The sequence below is a fragment of the Cyrtonyx montezumae genome, unplaced genomic scaffold, assembly GCF_038088225.1.
Source record: "Cyrtonyx montezumae isolate F1298 unplaced genomic scaffold, pur_monq_1.0 scaffold_3, whole genome shotgun sequence".
Classification (NCBI taxonomy): domain Eukaryota; kingdom Metazoa; phylum Chordata; class Aves; order Galliformes; family Odontophoridae; genus Cyrtonyx; species Cyrtonyx montezumae.
This window is the reverse complement of record NW_027072034.1, coordinates 100,664,107-100,685,119: the sequence shown is the minus strand read 5'-3', so window position 1 is coordinate 100,685,119 and position 21,013 is coordinate 100,664,107. Positions and strand designations below refer to the sequence as shown.

General features: G+C 37.8%; 1 protein-coding gene across 3 annotated transcripts in view; it reads right to left on the bottom strand.

Moving 5' to 3' along the window:
• MICAL3 (microtubule associated monooxygenase, calponin and LIM domain containing 3) overlaps nucleotides 1-21,013 on the bottom strand; it is a 138,774-nt gene that overhangs the window by 75,580 nt on the left and 42,181 nt on the right. The window contains exons 3-19 of one of the 3 annotated variants that reach the window (XM_065742561.1): nucleotides 20,627-20,834; nucleotides 19,365-19,481; nucleotides 18,577-18,678; nucleotides 17,850-18,005; nucleotides 17,203-17,303; nucleotides 16,426-16,683; nucleotides 15,741-15,856; nucleotides 14,893-15,019; nucleotides 14,334-14,427; nucleotides 13,080-13,227; nucleotides 12,147-12,343; nucleotides 11,190-11,302; nucleotides 10,650-10,712; nucleotides 9,770-9,943; nucleotides 8,601-8,693; nucleotides 3,298-3,393; nucleotides 1,052-1,108 (exon numbers count right to left, since the gene is read on the bottom strand). In XM_065742561.1, coding sequence (XP_065598633.1) covers nucleotides 1,052-1,108; nucleotides 3,298-3,393; nucleotides 8,601-8,693; nucleotides 9,770-9,943; nucleotides 10,650-10,712; nucleotides 11,190-11,302; nucleotides 12,147-12,343; nucleotides 13,080-13,227; nucleotides 14,334-14,427; nucleotides 14,893-15,019; nucleotides 15,741-15,856; nucleotides 16,426-16,683; nucleotides 17,203-17,303; nucleotides 17,850-18,005; nucleotides 18,577-18,678; nucleotides 19,365-19,481; nucleotides 20,627-20,834 — 2,220 coding nt within the window. The remainder of the gene's footprint in view (nucleotides 1-1,051; nucleotides 1,109-3,297; nucleotides 3,394-8,600; nucleotides 8,694-9,769; nucleotides 9,944-10,649; nucleotides 10,713-11,189; nucleotides 11,303-12,146; nucleotides 12,344-13,079; nucleotides 13,228-14,333; nucleotides 14,428-14,892; nucleotides 15,020-15,740; nucleotides 15,857-16,425; nucleotides 16,684-17,202; nucleotides 17,304-17,849; nucleotides 18,006-18,576; nucleotides 18,679-19,364; nucleotides 19,482-20,626; nucleotides 20,835-21,013) is intronic. The other 2 variants (XM_065742559.1, XM_065742560.1) reach the window with 2 other exon arrangements.

Below are 21,013 nucleotides of genomic sequence, written 5' to 3'. Positions count from 1 at the left end.
TTGCTAACATGGAAAAAAGACCTGGCAGTGGGCTTGCTATACAGGGCAGGAGCATCACTTGCAACACCACACAGCCTTCAGCTAATATGTTTGTAGCATTCAAAAGTAAATGGAGCAGGAACTACAAACGTGTGAAGAAACCTCAGGCTTTATCCACTACATGCTGTTAACTATTGGGTTCACAGTCAATCAACGTGAAACACTTCTCCCATTCAAACCCATTAATAATACTCTCTTATTTTCAGCTGCTTTCAGTTCCACCTACTCCTCTCTACTAGATCATTTTCACTAAAACTAGGGCCTGTTATAAAGCTGTGGGCTCTGTGTCACTGGAGACACATGCTCATTCATTTCCCACTGCCTGTCAGAAAACATTCGGCCCACAAGTGCCTTTTGTGTTGAACACATTTTTGAAGTTGTAACAGTTTTATAGCTGGCTATCATTTATGACTTCATTTATTAAAAGCCATTACTGGAATGTCAATTAATTTGCCAATATGAATTCAAATCAACTCATTCTTTTGAGTGTCTATCTCTCCTTTTCCCATGCTTCTGTATTATACTAAAGCACTCAGACAGCCCGCTGAATATTCCATTAATAAGAAAGCTTCAAAGTCTGCATACAACATAATACCTCATCTTTGGCCTATAGGAGGCAGGATGGAATGCCAGTTGTTTAACCATCCAGAAAGCAAGCAGTGAACACAATGCAACCATGTTCACATGAATTAGCACAAAACATAACTCTTCTTGTTCTGCTACAGCCATAGCATACTTCAATAAAGAGGTGTGAGAGAAAAAGAGGAATGGGAAGAGTTTAAATGCCAAATCCATGGCAAAATAAAAGCATATAGCAAACTGCTGATGAAGGTTTGTTATGCATTTGTGTGGGCATCACACAGAAATAGTCACTCCTAATTGCAGTTGCAGCGTGTTAACAGCAGCATTAGGTAAGTGTGTTTCACTACACGGTACATTTGCTTCCTGAATTGCACACATCCAACACAGCGTTGTGTCATCAGCATCCATGCCATTTGTTCATGCTGTTTACCCTTTCCTGTCTGGGACTCTGCTCCCCAGGATATCCAGCACCAGGTTCCCTGTATCTCTGCAGGCAACAAATTATGAACTTAATAACAATCACAGACGGATTTCCTAGTCAAACAGACTTTGTCTTATTTTGTTGACAATGCAAGCAGAGAAGAAGTCATAATGAAAGACAAGTATTTTATTGAGAAGAATATTCTAACACTAAGTTGGCTCCTGTAGGGAAGATTTAAGAAGATCACTCTATATACATTCATAAAGTCAGTTAACCACAATTAGTGCAATAAAGATAGTAAGACACTCAGTACAACTCATACGGTGATGTTAGATCAAAGAAAGTAAATAGGAAGTTTAAAAGAAGTGGCAGAAAGACTCCATTAGAAGTGCAGAGAGAGTTTTTAAAAGACAGCAGTGTAACAAGGACTCAGATCCACCTGACTTGCCATGAGGACTTGGGCCAAGACAACTTCAGAAAAATAATGAGGGAAAAACATCTCACCAAAGGCAGACCCCTCAATTGGCTCTAAAGGTTTAGCTCTGTAGCACAGGATGCAAATATTCCTCAGAATTTAAAGGATGAAGCTGCCTTTTTTTTTCTTTTAAGCAAAGAGACATACCAAAAAGTTTCCTACAGGACACAACACAGAAAACAGAGAAAGCATATTTGGGCCCAGCAGCAGCAAAATCTCATGACTGAACTAGGCAAGTGAACGACAGGACAAACAAAATGCTTGAAGAAGAGAGGGAGGGGAGACAGAGAGCTAAAGGATCCTGTTACTGAAGGACCTTTTTTCATATGGAAAATGTTTGCCTTATCATAGGTTGAAAAGTAAACCAACTTTGCTTCTCTATCTGCAAACTTGGGGGAAAACTGTTGTTTTCCCATAAAACTTATCTGTTAAAATCTGCAAAAAACTTAGAGGACAAGAGGAAGGCTGCTAGCTATTACAATATCTAACGATACAATTCCCCATTGCAGTCAGTTCTGTTTAGCTGTGGGTTTTGCCCATTCTACCCAGATGTGCATCCCTGAATCCTTCCTCACACCATGCTGTCCACAGTGTGCCAGAAAACTAAATGCTCTTTTGTTAGGACAGTTTTAAATCAGATCAATAAAGAGCCCTGATTTGTCTTGTGGGTGCACAGTATGACACAGGAGAGGCGGCAGAGAATGCATGGGTCAGAAAGGAATGACCTTTCTCTATTCTCCTTAAAGGTAAGGTGTTTATGGAGTTGATTAGCAAACAGGTGCTCAGAAAAGAAACATTATCCATCTTTGGGGATAATTACTTGTGTAATTCCTATTGAATGTATGGGATGTCTCTGGAACTGCAGCTCCCTTTTTATCACCTAAAGATTAGCTCAAGGTTGATGAAGGAGTGGAATTTATTACTGCAGTAGGAAAATGAAACAAAAGTAGATAAAATTTGTAGAAGCAGGATGACTTGTGTACAACAAACAGGCATTTAAATATTTCAGGCAGTGTTTAAGTAAAAAGACAACAAATACACGTGTACACACATCTGGCTGCACACGTATATGCTGTGTGCAGAACAAGGCTTACTACAAATCCAAACTAAGACAGACAGAATGCAGAGTTTTGTTGAGACAAAGGACTGGATGTGGGGGAAACAGAAGGAGCAAATCAGACACATGCAGAGCACAACAACAGTTCAAAAAAGCATTTCATACAAGTAAACATGAAAGAGTTTCATGGATAAAAGAGGAAATTCTCAGTCACACTTCTATAAACAAAAAGCAGAGACGGAGAAAATTTGCAGTTTCCATCTCTGAACTACTCCAAAAAGATTAACTTCTGCGTAGAAAAAATGAGTTTTTGGACGGTGAACAACCTGTATGTAATACAGGATCAAGTTCTAATGCTTAGACATAGGCAACTCATTGAATTTCTAAGCAGCATATATACAATTCAAGGGTAGACTTGGCCCTTCATTTCTACTTTGCTTCAGCTCAAAACTGAAGAAGGCTGCAGTGATTACCAATTACTCTGCAGTGAAATCTCAGAATCTCCAGTGCATCAGATAATCACCATAACAGTATTTTTTGTGAGATAACGCTATACTGTGTGTCTGATCTAAGAGTTCGATGAAGCCTTATCTACATGTGAAAAAAAGAAATGGGAAATGTATTTGTAAAAGGGATATCTGGTAATTGATTTAGTCACTTGTACAAGCAGTAATGAAGAGAGACAGAAGAATAAGGAGGGACAGAGCATGCAGAGGGAATCACCTGCAGCCTGGGATACGATGGAGAGGAAGGTGGAGTGGAAGAAGAGAGCATGATCACTTTTTTGGGGCAGGTCCGAGAACGTTCCTTACTCCTCATCTTTTTTTAAAACAGAAAAAGAAATAAGAAATTGTAATAATGGTAGGAAAGCTAAGATAATATTTCTGTTTGTTGACTTCGGGAGGACAGGCCAGAATGCATAAGCTGACAGACTGCAATCCTCTGCTCACACCTCTTAATAATGATCTAAAGCCACATTTTACTGAAGCTGAAGGAGGTAAACTTTTCTCCTGTATTCACATGACCACATGTCTATTCGACAGAATCTTCTACAGACAGACAATAAATATTTAGTTACGGCAAGTACCAACTAAACCAACCGTTTCTGAGTCAAGCACTTACACTCAAAGAAATGTATAACTTGGAACTCACAACAGTGGAACTGGACTGCTCATTTTGCTTCACAAAAAGCTTATTGCTGTGTTCTGCAACATTTAAGAATATCCACTGAGTTGACCTAATTACTCCTGCTTGCAGTTCATTAGGAAAACAATTCAAGTCATGGTGCTCTGTTCTCAGTTTCAAATCCATCTTCTCTGCCTTACATATATTAAGCCATCTCAGGCAAATTAAAGTGAACTTTCCCATTCTACTAGAACAGGAATGCAGCTGCTTTAAAGGCAGAATGTAGACATCAAGTAATCTGAAGACTGCACAATGCAAATATGCCCTCATTTTTATATACCAAAAGAACATGCCTTCTAGTTCTTTATGTAATTGCTACAGACAGCCTTTTAATGTATCTTCAGCTTATTCTTTCCTTTTCACCAGACCATATCTGGTAACTGTTGCACCAAGAAACAAAAAAGTTTGTGTACCTGTAACCACTGTCAGATAGCCTTTAAAGAAACAGCATACTGTTTAAAGAAATATAGATGTTAACTATGGTCCTGACAGCTGAGCTGGCACTAGCATCTTTTGGGTGTTCTCTTCCCCTTCGTCAAAAAAGAGTCAATTTGAATTCCAACAGATACTAGAAGCAGCTTAAACTAAGCCACATATCTTCGCACTGAAGTGAATGAGAAACATCCATACACTCAGCCTTGAAGGCATCAATCTCAAGCAGAAAGCGTGGCAACATTTTCAAGCACTGCAGCTGTTTATGGACTGTCATCTAACAACAGCCTAGTTTACATCTCAGATTTCAGTATATTCACAAGGTTGGGTAATTTTCCACAGCAGATCATAACATACAGAATTGTATAGGATGTAAGATCCATTTCTAAGCATGCAAAGACAAAGATGGCTACAGGAATGAGGAAAGAAAAGCATATCAACATATTCAAATAAGAAATTAATTAGGAAAAACAGTATTGGTAAGGTAAGCCCTCTTCTGCTGAGATTTCAGCTCCAACTGACTGTAGCCATTTCATTCACTACACGTCTTCAAAAATCACAATTATAACAGAGCTATTGAGAAGTGTTTTTACTGCTGCACTGATACCTCATTTCAGGGAACCACCTCAAAAAAACCAAGCATCAAACCTCCAGAGGCAGAAGAGATCTGCATTACACAGCATGTGATTTTGGTCTTACAAGCATCTTTGCACACATCAGTGATTTGAGCTTGTGCATTACACACTTTTTGTTGTGAGGACACCTCTGAAACTGGCAGAAAACTGCTGAAAAATGTAAGCTGAGAGTCTGGAAAGCCAGGACAAAATTCAGTTTAAAGGGCCAATCTCCCATAATATATCCAAACAGTCATATATTCTTATGGATAGGCTACATGGCTTCATGTTCCCAGATGACATGCTCAAAGAGCATGACTGCCCAAAAGTAGCAAAAACAGAAAACAGTAGTACACATCATGGAAGATGTTTTTGCACAGCAAGAAGTTAATTTGAGATGAACCACCATACCATAAAATGCAATCCAGACTTTTTAAGGGATATTACGCTCACATTAAAACTTCTACATACTTCTACTGTGCATGTACACAAACATCTTAAAGCATTACTAGGTACTGCTGAGGTGCTCCTAATAGCAAGAACCGGCTTTGACAATACAGATGAACATTCTCAATGTGTAGTTCAACAAAGAAAATACTCCAGACCAATTCATGGGGAAAATGCAGGCCACGCTGAATGCACAGAAGCGGATTGAAGAGGTTTCTGATGTTTCAAGATTATGCCTTTGGAAGAGAGATAGCAAGAAAGTCTTGTGATGAAAGTAAAAACTGCTTCAGAATAGATTCCACCAGGACCTTTTCTTGGAATTTTTTTACATCAAGCCATCCCTACCCTACCTCTACAACACACACAGAGACACTGCATTATGATCTGATAGCACTGCTGGTCTGATAACTCTTTTAACTCTAGAGCAAAGCAAGGAAAGCAAGGACAGCTAAGGAAATTTATTTGCCAGACACTGGCAGACTATAGACCAAGGCAGATGCAAACTCTCCATCAAAACTGGTGACCCAACCCAGATCACCTCCTCCTTTGCAGCTGTCCCATTTTCTCCCTATAATCATTCTTGCTGCTTTTGCAGCAGTTTCCTCTTCCATGCAGATTCCAAGAAACAGGACCAAACCTACCAATCACACCACAGGAAACCGCCCTTCAACCAAGAACGCCTAACAACCTCAGCTTTGTCATGCCTGTGAGCAAGAATATTAAGCAACTAGCTGCTTCCCTCAAAAGCAGGCGACCACTTTGTCCCCTTAATAATTGCTTTGCTCTTCTTCAAAAGACTCCTCAGAAGAAGGCTTCCACTATGTGATATTCCTTACGTGGAGTCATTGAAGGAAGATTCTGCTTTCTGAACTCTTGATACCTGTGCCAAACAAGAGAACCCCTTCCCATACCTTCATGAGCAGCTCTTCCTAAATCAGCTCTTTACAGCAAACACAAATGCTTCCTGAAGAGCTTGTCAGGAGCCATACCACTCCTTTTCGCCATCTCCACAACACGTACAGGCATACAGAACCAATTCCACTACTGGTGATCTGTGGCCCAGGGAATAGCTTTGTAGCTAGTGACTAATGTCACTGTAGAAAGCTGTTTTAGTACTGTAGTAACGCAGTCTCACAGCTATCAGATTCCACATGCCTAAGCAACTAGAATTAGCAATCTCAGCAGTCAGCTGAAGCACTGCTTCAACAACAACTTCCTGCAGGATGGATTTCTGTCTCAGCTTGGCATAGCTGGCTACTTGGTTCACTGTATGGCTTCTAGCCTCTCCTGATCTCCCATCAGTCCAGAATAAATAGTTCTATATGCCTACAAAGGCTTTTGGGTGGAGACAGGTGATGTTATTCATTTCCCTGTAAGTCCTAAGGAACCTTTGGAATAGGACATTATGAACTGTTCCTTTGATCCTAATTCTGCAGACTGAACACCTGGGAGATCTACTTTTACTCTTCTCCATTTCATTGTCAGATGAAAACCACTGCAAAATCCAGCATGAAATCTGCACCCAAGAACCAACCATCTTCTGTTGACACAGTAAAGTTCATCAAGGTAAGATTAAATAAATACTTCAGGAGCAACCATGAGTGGAAAAGTACCCAAAGATAACTGTTAATGTCATGTTAAAAAAAGTAAGTCCTTTGAAAGTACAATTATTAAATAACATTTTTTTCAAGGATCTGCCCTACATTGCCACATTCATGGAGATGGTTATCAATGTTGAGCGAGACCAGAGGACTTTTTTCTCTCCTTTTCAACAAACTGTGTAGCTCCAAAGAAGAACAAAAACAAGAATAAACTGCTTTTGAGAAGAAAACCCTCACCATAAAAATGGGGAACAAAAGTTTGCCATTTTGTGATCAATTACAAGAGGAAGACAATAAGAACTTGTGTTTCACTGTAAAGAAAGGATTACAAGGCCTTCATAAACTTTCAACAGTAGGTTCAAATATAACTCTCAAGGCTGCAAGGATGGGATCTTCTCCAAGAACAAAATCACAAATTTTAATTCATCTGAACTGAGAAAGACAACCAGTGCAATTCAGTTTTCCTTCTGTTGTAAGACAGAGGGCATCACAAACAGTGCTCATCAACTGCACAGGTATTGTACAGATGTCTACTATTCTTCTACATCATTTCTCCCCTATATGGGGAAGTACTCTTAAAATCTGAAATCGGTCTTAATCATGGATGATAAGTATCCACTTGAAAGTACTAATTAGCTTATAAAGAAAATTTTGAAGAGAAGGTAGAAGAAGAAATAAGTCAGGAAAAGTAAACATAATGTTGACATTAAAATTGACAGTCCTAATGACAACAGTTCCCCTGCTTTGTGTCTTTTTTGGAAAGAAATCTTCTAGATGATGGCACTGGTCATGACATGAAGCTCTACTTGTGTCGAATACCTTAAGCATAAAGTACAGCACAAGTCTATAAACATGCAGAGAATGCCAAAGTAGTGTCATTTTCTTCCCCTTAACTCCAAAGTACGCACTGATAAAACTGCAACCAGAAACAGATGCTTCTCTAAATTATGACTGCCAGAAAAATTTATCTCAACACTCTCAGAAACAAGAGAGTGTGATTTACACAGGGAAAGAGTGGAAGCAGAGGAAGCAATAAGTATCCCATTTGCCTGGAAAGACTGACTGTCACAAGCCTTTGCTTTTGAAAGTGCACTGCTGAAAAAAAAAAGAAACACAAGTAATGACAATGAATCAAAACACAATGGAAAGAAAATAAAATAGGATACCTACTGAATTTTCTTTTGTTCATCCCTGTTCTGTCACTCTGTTTGGCAGAAAATCTAAAATATACTTAATCTACAGTACTACAAGAATCCGCAACGCAATGAAGCTGATAAAGTGACAAGGAAAGCTGGGTCACAAAGAAAGGGAAATACTAGTAACTGAAAAGTCTCTTCTAGCTGCAGAATACATAAGATTTCACGTGAACAGAAAAACTGATAACCAAAATTACTTTTTATACTAATGAAGAGATTCAATATTCCAGATTCCACAACATTTTTAACTTTGCTGGTTACAGTAATTTCCTATGTACTCTCCATTCTTTTCCACAAAAATAATCTAGAAATACTTCAGATAATACAACATTGCATATGCAGGCAAATTTTCTGATGAAACGATCACTGAAGCCCTAGAAAGCTGAAACTAGCATAAGAGGAAGGCTTTGATTAAATTAAACTGTTAAAAATCAGAGACTCACATTAGAAAGATTGTTTTTTGCTGGAAAAGGATTGGTTTAAAAAAAAAAGACAGTGAGAGCAGGTGTTGGGTGCAGGCAACAGATCATATTCATAATCAATTTCTTTACCTGTTTCCACTGGGGTATAGGAGCTAGACGGCCCTGCTCTCGTCTGCTGGATGGTTGATTGTGAACACGTTCTTGATAAGGCAGGACAGGCTGCTGCATGCAGGTTGCAGGGCAAGTGGATTGGGAGCAAGGAGGAATGATATAATAGCAAAAGAAATTTGAAGAAAGCCAAAATGGGAGGCACAATCAGACAGACAAACGTTTAAGAAAAAAAAAAAGAGGGTAGGGGAGAATTCATTTAGCAAGTCATACATGAAAAGGGAAAAGACATTAAAAACACAAAAATAAAAATAAAAATAAAATATAATAAATAAAAAGGGAAAATGCACATTTTTTGGACCTCCTCTTTGTTTTCATTGTTTCTTCAATTCAGCATGGTAAATGTCACCATTTCAAGATTATGCTATGCTACTAACACTGACGTGCACTGTAGCACATGTATACCTAAATTCAACTTAAAGTAGTTAGATAAGGTTCCATTCACAATCTGGCCACAGCAGCTCAGAGTTTGATGCAAGCTGTTAAGATAGAGTAAGTATTAGAGCAAGAACTTAGGCACTTAAACCATATTGAGCCTTATGGTGCTGACACAGCGCTGCTAGCAGTATCTTGAAGTGACTCAACATAACTTCAGATATGACTACCATGCAGTTGCAGTAGTTCAGATGCTGAGCTGAACAACTAGCCTCATTTGAATTGATATAAACATTCTGATTGTAAAGAACCTCCCAAGTATTTACTTGCTATTCTTATGCGGATAGAAAATTTAATCATAGTTTACAAGAATAAACATATAACCTGATAATGAAAATCTTCAAATTAGAAACTAAATTGTAATTCTTTAAGGTTAGAAATGGGAGTATCCTGAAAAGTTTTTCCAACAGACATAGTAGTTAGAGTATAAGCCTAATCACTGGTAAGATGTTTTTGAAAGAGGTTATATAACATAATACTGGCAGTAACAGGAAAGTGGACTTTCATTAGGAAGTTCACCATCTCATACTCCTAAACTTATTTTTTTTCTCTTTTGAGTAACTTTCACTCTTCACTCTAGGATAGCTTTTGAAGTAAAAGAGCACCACTAGCATCCCGTCTTGATGAATGCATGTTATTACTCACAATTTTCTGTCACAATTCCAAAATACTAGGATTTATTGACCATCTCCTACCTGTCTTCGTAATGTTGAGGACTGTACTGGTGCATTCTCCTCAAACTTGGCCAGTAGCTGGGTTGCCATGGACTTGACTTTGTTCTGATTCCCTATGGCAGCATCAATTCTCCTCTCTGTCAGGGCACTCACCAATGTAGGTCTGTCTTCTCTGTAACTTCGAGGAATTTCCTCCTGTCAATCAGTGAGACCAGCATTTAACAAATACCTCTGAATCACCTTTCTCTTTCTTCCTCTTTGCTGTATTGCATTTCTACGCTGTAGAAAACAAACCTACTACTCTTAAAGCTCACATTTCAGTTTTCTTTGGTATGCCAACAAAAGCTCTGATAAACTTTCCTAATTTTTCCAGCCTTACTTGATATACTTACCTACCAAAGAGACCTCATAAATTTGCTGACATAAAGCAAATGGATATCTTCACAGCTTCACTGACAATTTCAAGTATTAAATTTTAGCTCACTCGTACCTATTTGGCTATAAACACCTCAACTGAAGGACTACCCTGTGAAGCACACTGGATATGTATGCATTTTGCACTGAGATTACAGATCAAATATGAATAAAACTTCCGACTACTGAATGATTTCACTAAATGAAGTTTTATTCTTGGTGCACTCATCAAATCAAAGTAAATTGCATCAAAAATAGAATGTGAAGGAAATGCGGTATTTCATTTCTAGTGTACTCTTCTCTCATAAGCATCGATAAAGTATTTTCTCTACAAACACAACAAAGCATAAGCTTTGAAGAAGAATTTTTATACATAAATTCTCAAATAGGACCTGTGTAGATATGGAAAATAAAAGGATTGAAGAGAGAACGAGGAAGGTACCATATGTATTTTTCTCCTTTACATCTTACTCACTGTAATACTTACATCCTCAGATTGGCTGGTTTTCCTCCTCTTTCCTGCACCATCCAATTCCTTTTCTTTTTTGTCCTGAAAACAGAGGGAGGAGGAATGAAAACAAAGATAAAGACTCTCATATATTTCTGGACTGGGATAACTGTCATCAGTGAACTTAAGCTTTGCAAAACAAGTAATTAATTCTATAAGGCCATTCTCCATCTGTTTAAGGAAAGGGTTTGTTGTTATTGATGCTGTTTCATTTTGTTTGTTTGTTTTTCCCTTTATTCTCCTTCAGGATTTCTAGCATTCATACTGGAAAGTCTACCTGACTGAAGTATTTCCCTATATTCTTCCAAAATCTAGGATTTTAAGACTGAAGTATATCACAAACTGAGAATGCATATTACCAATGTGATTCTGCAGTTATAAAGGTCACGTACTGTCAAGAGCTGATGAACATCTGGTTTTCAGTAGATACACAGCAGACAGACATATCCATTTGTAGCACCACCTACTTGGACAGCAGCCTAGCAAACCCAAGTGTTATCAGGCCTGTGACATGGTTACCTTTGGAGTGCGTTTCCGAGATATACTTTGTCCCAGTTTACTGAGAAAAGAGATAGGAGATTTGGTACTGGCAATTAGGGCGGCCTTTTCTTCTGCATTCAGGTCCACGCTATCTGTAAGTAGAAACAGATAGGAGAAGGAATGCCAAGCAATTATTTCTGAAGTGCTGTTATTAAATACAAACATAATGCTTTCTTCCTTTTGCCAAAATCAATTCTCCCTCTAGGTTTTATAACAACAGAGAATACTGTGTTGTTCAGTATCTAAATACCTGAAGAGTATCATCATCGTCATCAGTATTAATAAAAGGAGTTTAGAGTTTTGGAAATAATACCTAATTGATAACACACTAGATTTTTTTAAAGGCTATTAAACACATATTTTTTTTCCATCAGAATAATAGTCTTGAATATCTTAAGACATTAATAAAAGATCATCAGTAACAACGAAAATATTACTGCATTATTATGACTTAAGAGATGGGCAGTCTTAGCTTCTGCTAGGCAATTACATCCTTCAGTTCTAATCTGTCTTTCATTCCTGCCTCTCATTGGCCTGAAGTTGATCTCACCATTCATAGATGGTAAATAACAGTTATAAACTTTGGCCAGAGTTTTGACATTACCTACTAAACAATTATTAACAAGGCACCTCGCATTAGTGAAGACTGATGAACACCTAATAACACCAAGAGAGCAGAGCTGTCTAGTAGCGCTGAAGTGATTTTAAACTTTTGAGGACATTAGTTTGAATTAATTATTAACTCCTCTTTTTGCTCCTGATACCACTAATACTGTTAGCAGCAAGAACAACATCAACAACAATAAGAAGGTAACTTTTTGTACCATAAAGTCAGTGAGTAACTAGTTATAAGATCGCGTGGAAAAAACATAAAAATAACACAAATTCATTCTGCAGCTGTCTTTAAAAATCACAGACCTGCACCAAACTCCTTACCACTAGAAGGGATGGTGTCTTTGAACATCTCATAGAACTGCGTGAGGTACATCACCATTGACAGTTTATCTGGTTCTCCAACAGAAGCCATTTCCTTTCCAGTCATAATGGGAGATATTCCGAACTCTTTTTCAGCAATGTCAAAAGCTAGTTGGTTATTCTTCTCCACATTGTGTTCATCCAAAGAATCAAAGTCTCTGCAACAGGAAGGAAGAGGGCACACAACGAATCAAGTGAAAACCAGTCTTCTGAAAAGATTCAGGTGTTTGGTTTTGTTTAAATCTCTCAAATTTATTTGCCAACAAATTTTTTTGTATTGCAGAGGTGATGAACTTCGGCTCAAACTTCTTTTTTTATGTGTTACCCCTTCAATAAACTTATAATTTTTTCCTTTTAAGAACCTACTGGTACCTCTGCCAGCCAGTGTTTTCCCATTCTAGAATCATGTAGCTGTTTTACCCACTACAAAGTTTACAGGCAGCAACCTCTCTATTCAGACAGTGAGTCACTACCTCTGTAAGGGGCAGCCTCAACTTTAAAAAGAGTTACTGTCAAAAGAAAGATTATAAAGGCCTGTGTACAGACTTGTTCACTAGAAATTTAACTGAAGCCATCAACTGTTCTTGACTAATTCTGCAGAGAAGAGTTTTCTGACAATACTGCTTTCTAGTCCGTACCAATTTGAACTTTAATTCTGTCAAACCATCCATAAAGGAAAATGACAACATGTTTACCTTCATGTTCATTAAGCTATTACAACTTTCCACTCTGCTGGTGAATCACTGCACATTAGCTTCCATCAAGCTTAATTGAATTCATTTCAATCCATTTCTTCATTAGTCACAAATGCATTGCCTCAGACTCACTAGTACTAGTTTGAACTAAAACTACTGTTCTGCCCTTCCCAGATCTTCAAAAGAGCAAATTACTTACATTAAGTCTGGACGGTATCTGTGGATAATGGCACACAAAGCTAAGCCACTTTTCCATGACATCGTGAGATCTGTCACATTTACACCAGCATACCCATCTGTCTGCCTCTGGCACCAGCTGAGCAATTTACTAGAGCGAGCTACAGACTCTGTAAGAAATCATGCTGTTAAGTAGAAATACACAAAATCTCTTTTCTGAATTCTAACTACATCATAAAAAATACAAATCAACAAATAAAACCTTCTTGTAAAGGATAAGCTCCTTCTACAATGGGTAGCATGGGACAAAACTGCTGTTACTATCACATCTAATCTAGATGCAATAAAGATTTTTCATTTGCTAAAAAGTATTTACCTAAGCCAATACTTGACATATAATTCACCCTAAAAGAGCCTCAAGAACTACAAAGAAGTCACAAAGGCTTGTTTTGAATATGACCTAAAGGTTATAGAGTAGTACAATATTCTCTGAAGCCCAAATACTGTATTTCCAATGCAAGAACTCAAATGTGCTTTTGCTACTTTTCTAATGAAAGTTTTCCATTAGAAGTGCTGACCTGTTTTGACCTTGCCTTACTGCAAGATCTGACAAGATTACAGCCTAAAGGGACATGGTTGCATATTCAAAGACTACGTGGATTTTGAGCAGTGAAAGGAAGCTCAGCAGCAAAGCACTATTGGGGGAGTCCCCAAACACTATTTGGACATCCAAAGGCAAGGTGTGCAAATGGAAAAGATCAACATACCCCTCGGGGTACAGGACAAGTAGACAGATACCGAAACGCTTATCACAAGGCATCCAGCTTTCAGAACAATGCAAGTAAAGTGCTGTTTCATTTAATGAAGCTAGGAGATGAGATTAAGTAAAGAAAAATATGACCATGAAAGACTGTAATAGACATACTTTGTTATTTTTATTGGAATTCTGGGATTTTGATTAAGTGAATTCATAACAGCCTTCTGCATTTTAACTAAGAATATTCTTATAGGATAAAAGATATGAAGAAAAATGCTTGTATAAGGAAATATGCTCTAAAATTTTAACAGCATCATAGAGGAAGGAAATTAGGCAAATGAAAGTATATTTGCATGTTAACTGAAACTTGAATGGTTAGAAAAAAATCAGATTGCTGACAAAATAATTGCTTTTTCAAATAAGCTAGCTAAAGAATACACCAGAGCCCTGTTGCTCTATGTGCTCTGCGCTGATGCAGCATCAGAATATCAAGAGGAATGGAGCAGTAACCAGGCCTACCATTCCGAGTCAGCTTTGGTGTCCTGGAGTTCACAAAATTCTCTATTTCCAGGTGTATGTCTTTCAAATCTCCTGTATTATACAAGTGGCGTACCTAAAACGATACAAAAAACTAAATGTGACCAACACACTGTGTACCCAATGGATACAGAAAGGAGGACAAGCAGCAGCTATCCCAAGGCAAAAGAACAAGTATTCTTTCTTATGTAGCAAAAATCTCTAGCCCAAGAAGTCCAGAACAAGGAACAACTTATCAGTATTGAACACTCTAGCTGACTGATGCTGTTCAGTGCATACCAAATCACAGTTATAAAATGGTACTAGAAAATGCATGCAAAATCAAAAATACAACTGAATTAAAAGCACATTTTTAAGACTTCAAAACTCTAAACAAAATAGGAATTTGGTAAAGAGGTCAACTCCTGACTGATACATCTGCATTTCACTGCTTCCAAGTTATAGTAACACATTCAGTCACTATCCCTAAAATATTAACATAGTTTCACCTAAGAAAAGACAATGCAGATTACACTCAGAAGCATCACTTATCTCTGGTTACCTGCTGTGGTCGCAAGAAGTTGACGTTGATGTTGGGATACCGGGTGGCTGGATCAATGCTATAATGGCTGAAGTTTTTACTCACATTCTCAGGGGTGGTCTGAGGCAGTAGTCTATAAATGCTTTCCCTTGAAAAAAAAAAAAAAAGATATATATATATAAAGATGCAACTATTAATACTGCTAAGCCAATTCTGGAGAGAAAAAAGCTGAACTGCTAAGAATCCTTATAAATGTATTTAAATCTGCAATTTAATACAATTCCAGAAATCGAAAGGAAGAAAGAAAACAATACACTAATCACAACTAGAAGGGTTCCCCAGTACAGGAAAACAATGACACTCTTAAATGACTCAGGTAGAAGGCTACCAAGGGGACTGGAGTACTCAGCCTGTTGGGAGAGGCCAAGGAAACTAACTGGATGTGGCCAGCCTGAAGAAAAGAAGGTTGAGTGGAGATCCTGCAGCTCTCTGCAAATGTCTAATGACGTCTGGCAAGAACTGCAACATGATTAACTTCACCATTTTGCAATGCTGGTGACAGAAGTAAGGCTCACTTTCTCTATATCATACCAGTAAGCACCAAGAAGAGACTCTCCATCAAATCAGTTTTGTAAAACTAGAACCAAGAACAGCTGCAACATTTCTCATTCTTCTATTAATATACTTCAGTTTATCATCTCCTTGGAAATTTTTTCTTTTATTCAGTTATAGCTACAAGCACCTCTAAAAACAGCAGTAATCTGTGTCTCGTATTCTGTCTATGTATTTGTACTAGAAGGGACTGGAATGAATGACAAGATATTGGAAGATTAGATTAGAACTCAAAACATAAGCATTTTTTCTACTACCTCTCTGCAAGAACTTCCAAAGGACTTGCTCCAAGTGACCAACTTCGTACCATCCAAGCAGAGTCCATAGCAGCCAAAAATCCTCTCGCTATTCCAGTTCCCATTGGCCAAAATGGCTGATATTATAGTCCACAAAAGGAAGACGAGAAAGAAAAAGCATCAGTTAGGGAAAACTTTAAATTAATATCAAGAATATAGTCAGGGGATAATCTGCTGGAAAATTTTAGCTCAGTAATTAGCTGAAAACTCTACTCCCACTGGGCTAGAGGAAACCAGATGCATGATGAATTGACCATGAGGTCCAATAGCCAAATGCTCCTCTATTTCCAACAACAGTTCATAGAGTGCCTTAAAAGCTACTCTTCCATACTGTATTTTTAACCAACTATAAAATGCTAATTATTAACAGGCCTAGAATAGGTTCCCATACAGAGTGTAACTGCCTCAGTAAAAAGCACATGGAACAGATATAATTTCAGTGAAACTTCTGCACGTATTTTCTTAAGCAAGCTCGTTTCCATACTAAATGTTGTTGTCCCAAGACTCTTACCCTTCCTTCAAATCTCCTACTTTGTAATACAATAAACAGCAGCACTCCTTATCATAACTATCTTACAGGCAGTGCATATTTCAGTGATGGGTGCAATGCTTTGTACTTATGCTTTGATAAGTCTAAAAGACAAACCTCTAAGAGACTGTCCCCAACCAGTGCCACAAGTAACTGGTGGCCATTCTGCTCTCGCACCAGTGCTGCATTCTCTGATGCATACATGCACGTGAAGTCAAACATTGCCACATCTGGCTGCCCATAGTGATTGATGGCAAAGTCCAGTGATGGCAGCTGCTGATTAGTGGAGAAGTCAGCTGCTTCCCTGGCATAGTTTAGCAAAGCTTCCTGGTCCACGTTCTCCCGTGAGAGTAATAATTCTGTGTCAGCATAATCCTAACAAAGAGAAACAAGTAAAAGTGAGACAGCCAAATCCACAAGGTTATTTTGAGACTGTCACATATAAATCTTGGCATTAAATTTTATACAAAGCCACTGGTAAAGGTCTGCCCTGAAATTCTTATATTCCTAGCAATGTTTATAATTTGGAGGAAAAATCCGTAAATACTGCTGGCATTTCTGAGTGTGAAAGGGCTAAGAAACATCTGAGCATTTCACTTCACACAAAAGGAGCAAGATCTCCATCTTCTTGCATTCACTTGTAGACAAATTACTTTTACACTTGCTTCCCTCAGAATTAGACACAGGTAAATTTCCAAGACATTCTTTACTCATTTTTTTCATTTTTATAAATGAAAAGCCCCAAAAAAACCAACAAAGTTCCTTTCTGTGTATTCTTCCTTATAATCCACAAAACCCCCACACTGACAAGTTTAGATAAAAGTATTCTTTCAGTGTATTAACAGCAGAATTTCCCAAATAATACATAGTGAATATATAAAGGTTAAAACTCACATGTCGTATTACACCTTTATCCAGCAAGCTCTGTTTTTTGGCAGTCATGACAAAGTAGTGTGTATCATCTTTATAGTAGACTATGTTCTCTAAGTCAATACCTTGTGACAGAACAAAAGATAATGAAGGAACAAGCAACAAATGAGCTCTGTTGAAAGAAAGTACACTGAAACCAGACGGTTATAAAATCTTAGAGAGATTGTCAGGCAGCCTCCTTCCATGCTTTCAATGAGTTTATTATCTGTATCTTCAACAAAACCAGAAAAAGACTATTTCAGCTGTATATAGCCACCTGTTTTGAAAAACGTATTTATCTTGACAGTAAGTTTTGTATTCAGATGTGGAATGCAGGAAGCAAAACTCAGGATTCAGGCTTCTCCTATGAATGGCTCAGATTTCCTGAAAATCCTTAGGGAAATAAGTTCTGAACAAAAATGACATGTCTGAATGATACGCATCTGCTTTGTATGGACGTATAGAACAGCTGTAAAAATGAGGGAAGTTAGATTTCAAAGGGGGACAGAAATGACTGGCTTCCTTCCACATGACTTTTGTTTACTGACTAAATATTGCGATTCCCGAGTTATAGAAGATGTAATAATAAAGACAAATAGTTTTCACTGGAAATTTGACAACTGCTGACATACCAGTGGCTTCTCGTAGATCCTGGAAGAACTTCTGGTTGAATATAAAAGCCACACCACTGATCTCTTCTACTTTGGCTTCAGCTGTGGTGTTACGATTGATGAAGTTTGCTGTGATAGCAATTGCTAGTTTACCACGGAACTCTTTTCGGCGAAACCCTACAGGAAAGATAAAGGAGTGACACTGAAGAACAGAGCATAGCTTCAGAGGAGGCTCAGCACGCGACAGACCGGTGCCCTCAAAAATAAAGGAGAGATTGGATCTGATGTATTACAAAGTTCTCCGCTGAAAAAGCAAAAATTGCTTAATCGGAAAAATAAACGTTCTTGTTTAGGGAAAAGTCTCCCCACTCTTTCTTATCTCTTTCCCTAAAACTGCAACATGCATTAAAGCTATTAAGAGAAAATTTTCTACTACACATAAGAATATTCAATGCTTTCAACTCCTACTCCCAAAATTGAGAGTTGCAACACTACTCAGCTAAAGAAAAATCACAGAAAAGATTATTCAGGTCAAAATACTTGAGTTTTGTGCTAGTGGACAGGAAGAGGAAAAAGACAACCTAAGTGTCTGTTAAGCATAGATTTCTACATGGACTTTTTATTTCATTTAAAACAAGTCTAATGTCTTGACTGTGATTGAGATTTTGAAGGCCACTTTTGTTTATATCTACTCCAACTAATTTAAGAATTAGCTGTATTTTAAAATGAATTATGGACACATCATTACCTTCTAAAGTGTTCCTTCTGCCGTCCCCTCCAATGATTACTTCAAATTCATACTCTGATACTGGATGGGTTTTTGGATGGACCAATGCACGCCAACCTATTCCTGTCAATAAACTCTAGTTTAATGACAACATAAACAGTGCACATAGTAGAACAAATGTTAAAGAACACTTTTTGCTATCCATAAATCCTTTATTAAAGTTGGTAAAGATATATAGCAGGATACTTACATTATTGACAGAGCTATTGGTGACTTGCAAAACTACTCCATGTATATCAGAGAATGTGCAATAGTAGACAAAGACAGCCACAGTAAACCCTCCCTGATTATCTTCAAGGATCACTAAAACCTTTACAGGTTCTCTACTATATATTCAATTTACAGGATGCCAAAAGACAAGTAAGCCACCACTTTCCACAGCAATCAGACAGCAAGTTTCATTAAGATGCAAAGAGCGTAACAAAGACAATTCACTGGTGTAAATACCCTCAGTAAACACAAAGAAAGGAGTTATTTCAATAAGGTATTTCTAAGTGTAATAAATTAACATAAATATGTTAGGAGAAATCAGGAATTACTGTGTCTTGGATTATTTTTGCTTACTACTTCAGGTGACTTGGTTATACTAGAAAGAAGAAAGCCTAATAAGAACTCATGCAAAAGTGCACTGAAGATTACTGTAATTAATAGGACATAAGGAAAGGAGTCATACGCAACATTAAGGAGCAAGAGTTTATGTACCCAACCATAACTTCCCCTTTCTCCATAACCCATTCAACACTACTTGCTTTCATTTTCCTGATCCTCTGGAGGGTAAACAAGCCCTTGAAATTCCACATTGACATGGATCTCAATTCCCAAGATCAAGGCAACCTTCAAAAGGATAAGCTGGAGTTGACGGATACCTGAAAAAAGCAATGATTAAAAAAAAAAAACAGAAAAAGGGAAGAGCATAAGTGCACACATCTCCATTTGACATTACTAATAAACTAATTTAAAGGCTAGCTGCTGCTTTCCTCTTCCCACTGTGTCCTCAGCACTTCATCCAGTCAGCACTGGCGGGTGATAACACAGTATGCCAAGAAACTTCCATATAGCAGAAACTCCAGCACTTCTCAAAGAACGTAAATACTTAATGTTTCAGTCCTAGAAATCAGCAACAAGGGAAACAACTAGAACATGCACTGCAGGAGAGGCAGGGAAGAGAGCACAAGCAGTACTGCTTCTTTACCACAGATAGTAAACAGCCATTTGATCAACTTGGCTGTAATACTGAGATGCACCCTAATGCCCACACGATTGGGTTAGTGAGAGAATATTAAGTTTCTCATCACCACTTTCCACTTAAGTTAGTGTAGGTAACAGGTATGAAAGCGACTGTGCATAAATTTGAAGTGAAAATACCAATTCTAAGGAAGAAACCTCACTGTCATCATTTCAGATACTGGAATGAAGAAATGCTACACTTAAAAAAATAAATTTCATCTGTGCTGAGACACAAAAGAAGACAATATAATGTATTGGAAGAACAAAAATAATAAGAAATCAGAAAAGAAAAGGCTGCAAGACTGACTTTATAAAGATCTTTCCATTTTTACTATTCACTTTCCCTTAAAAAGGAACAGCTTTTGCATTGAACAAGAAGTTAAATCTTATCTACTAGGATTGTGGCAATTTGTATTTTCATTTATGCTGTAAGGTGAAAACAGACCAATGAGCACTAATCTGTTTGGTAAGTTTTTGGAAGAAAAAGAAAAAGGAAAAATTTTTTTGAAAAATAGCAATTTCTGCCCTATCAAAACAGAAAGCTCTCAAAAGAGACTGATTACTCAGAATATGAGAATTATCATAATTATTCTCAATGTTAAGATATAAAACTCAATCAAAATCTGTTCAAATTCTGGCAGTGTTTCTGAAAATATCCCCACCACTCTTCCAAAATTAAACAGTACTAAAATTGTTTCTCTGTTTTCCAGATCAATATCCAGAAGGACATTCAAAAGCATTCCATTCATTCAGGTTTTACATGTCAAGCAGCAGCTGTACTTACTGATATGGTCTATGGATCCTGCACAGAATTTGCCATAAAACTTCTTGGCGCCAAGACCCCTCAGGTCGTGTATGGTGAATGGCCACAAATGCAGAACGTTATTGCGGGAAAAGGCATCCCTCTTTTCTATGACCACCACCTTGGCTCCCAGGAATGACAGGTCGATGGCTGTACGAAGGCCACAGGGTCCAGCCCCAATTATCAGACACTGCAAAACAAACAATCTTAGAGTAACTTTTCTGTTCAAAGAAGAAAAAGGTATTTTCAACCCTTCTTTTAAGGGATTAAGAGCATAGCATGCTCTCCAAGCTACCTAAGTACCTACAGAGCTGCAGTATTTCTGACACTCTCTCTCTCTGATTCCAACCACGTGTTTTCTGTTTTTAA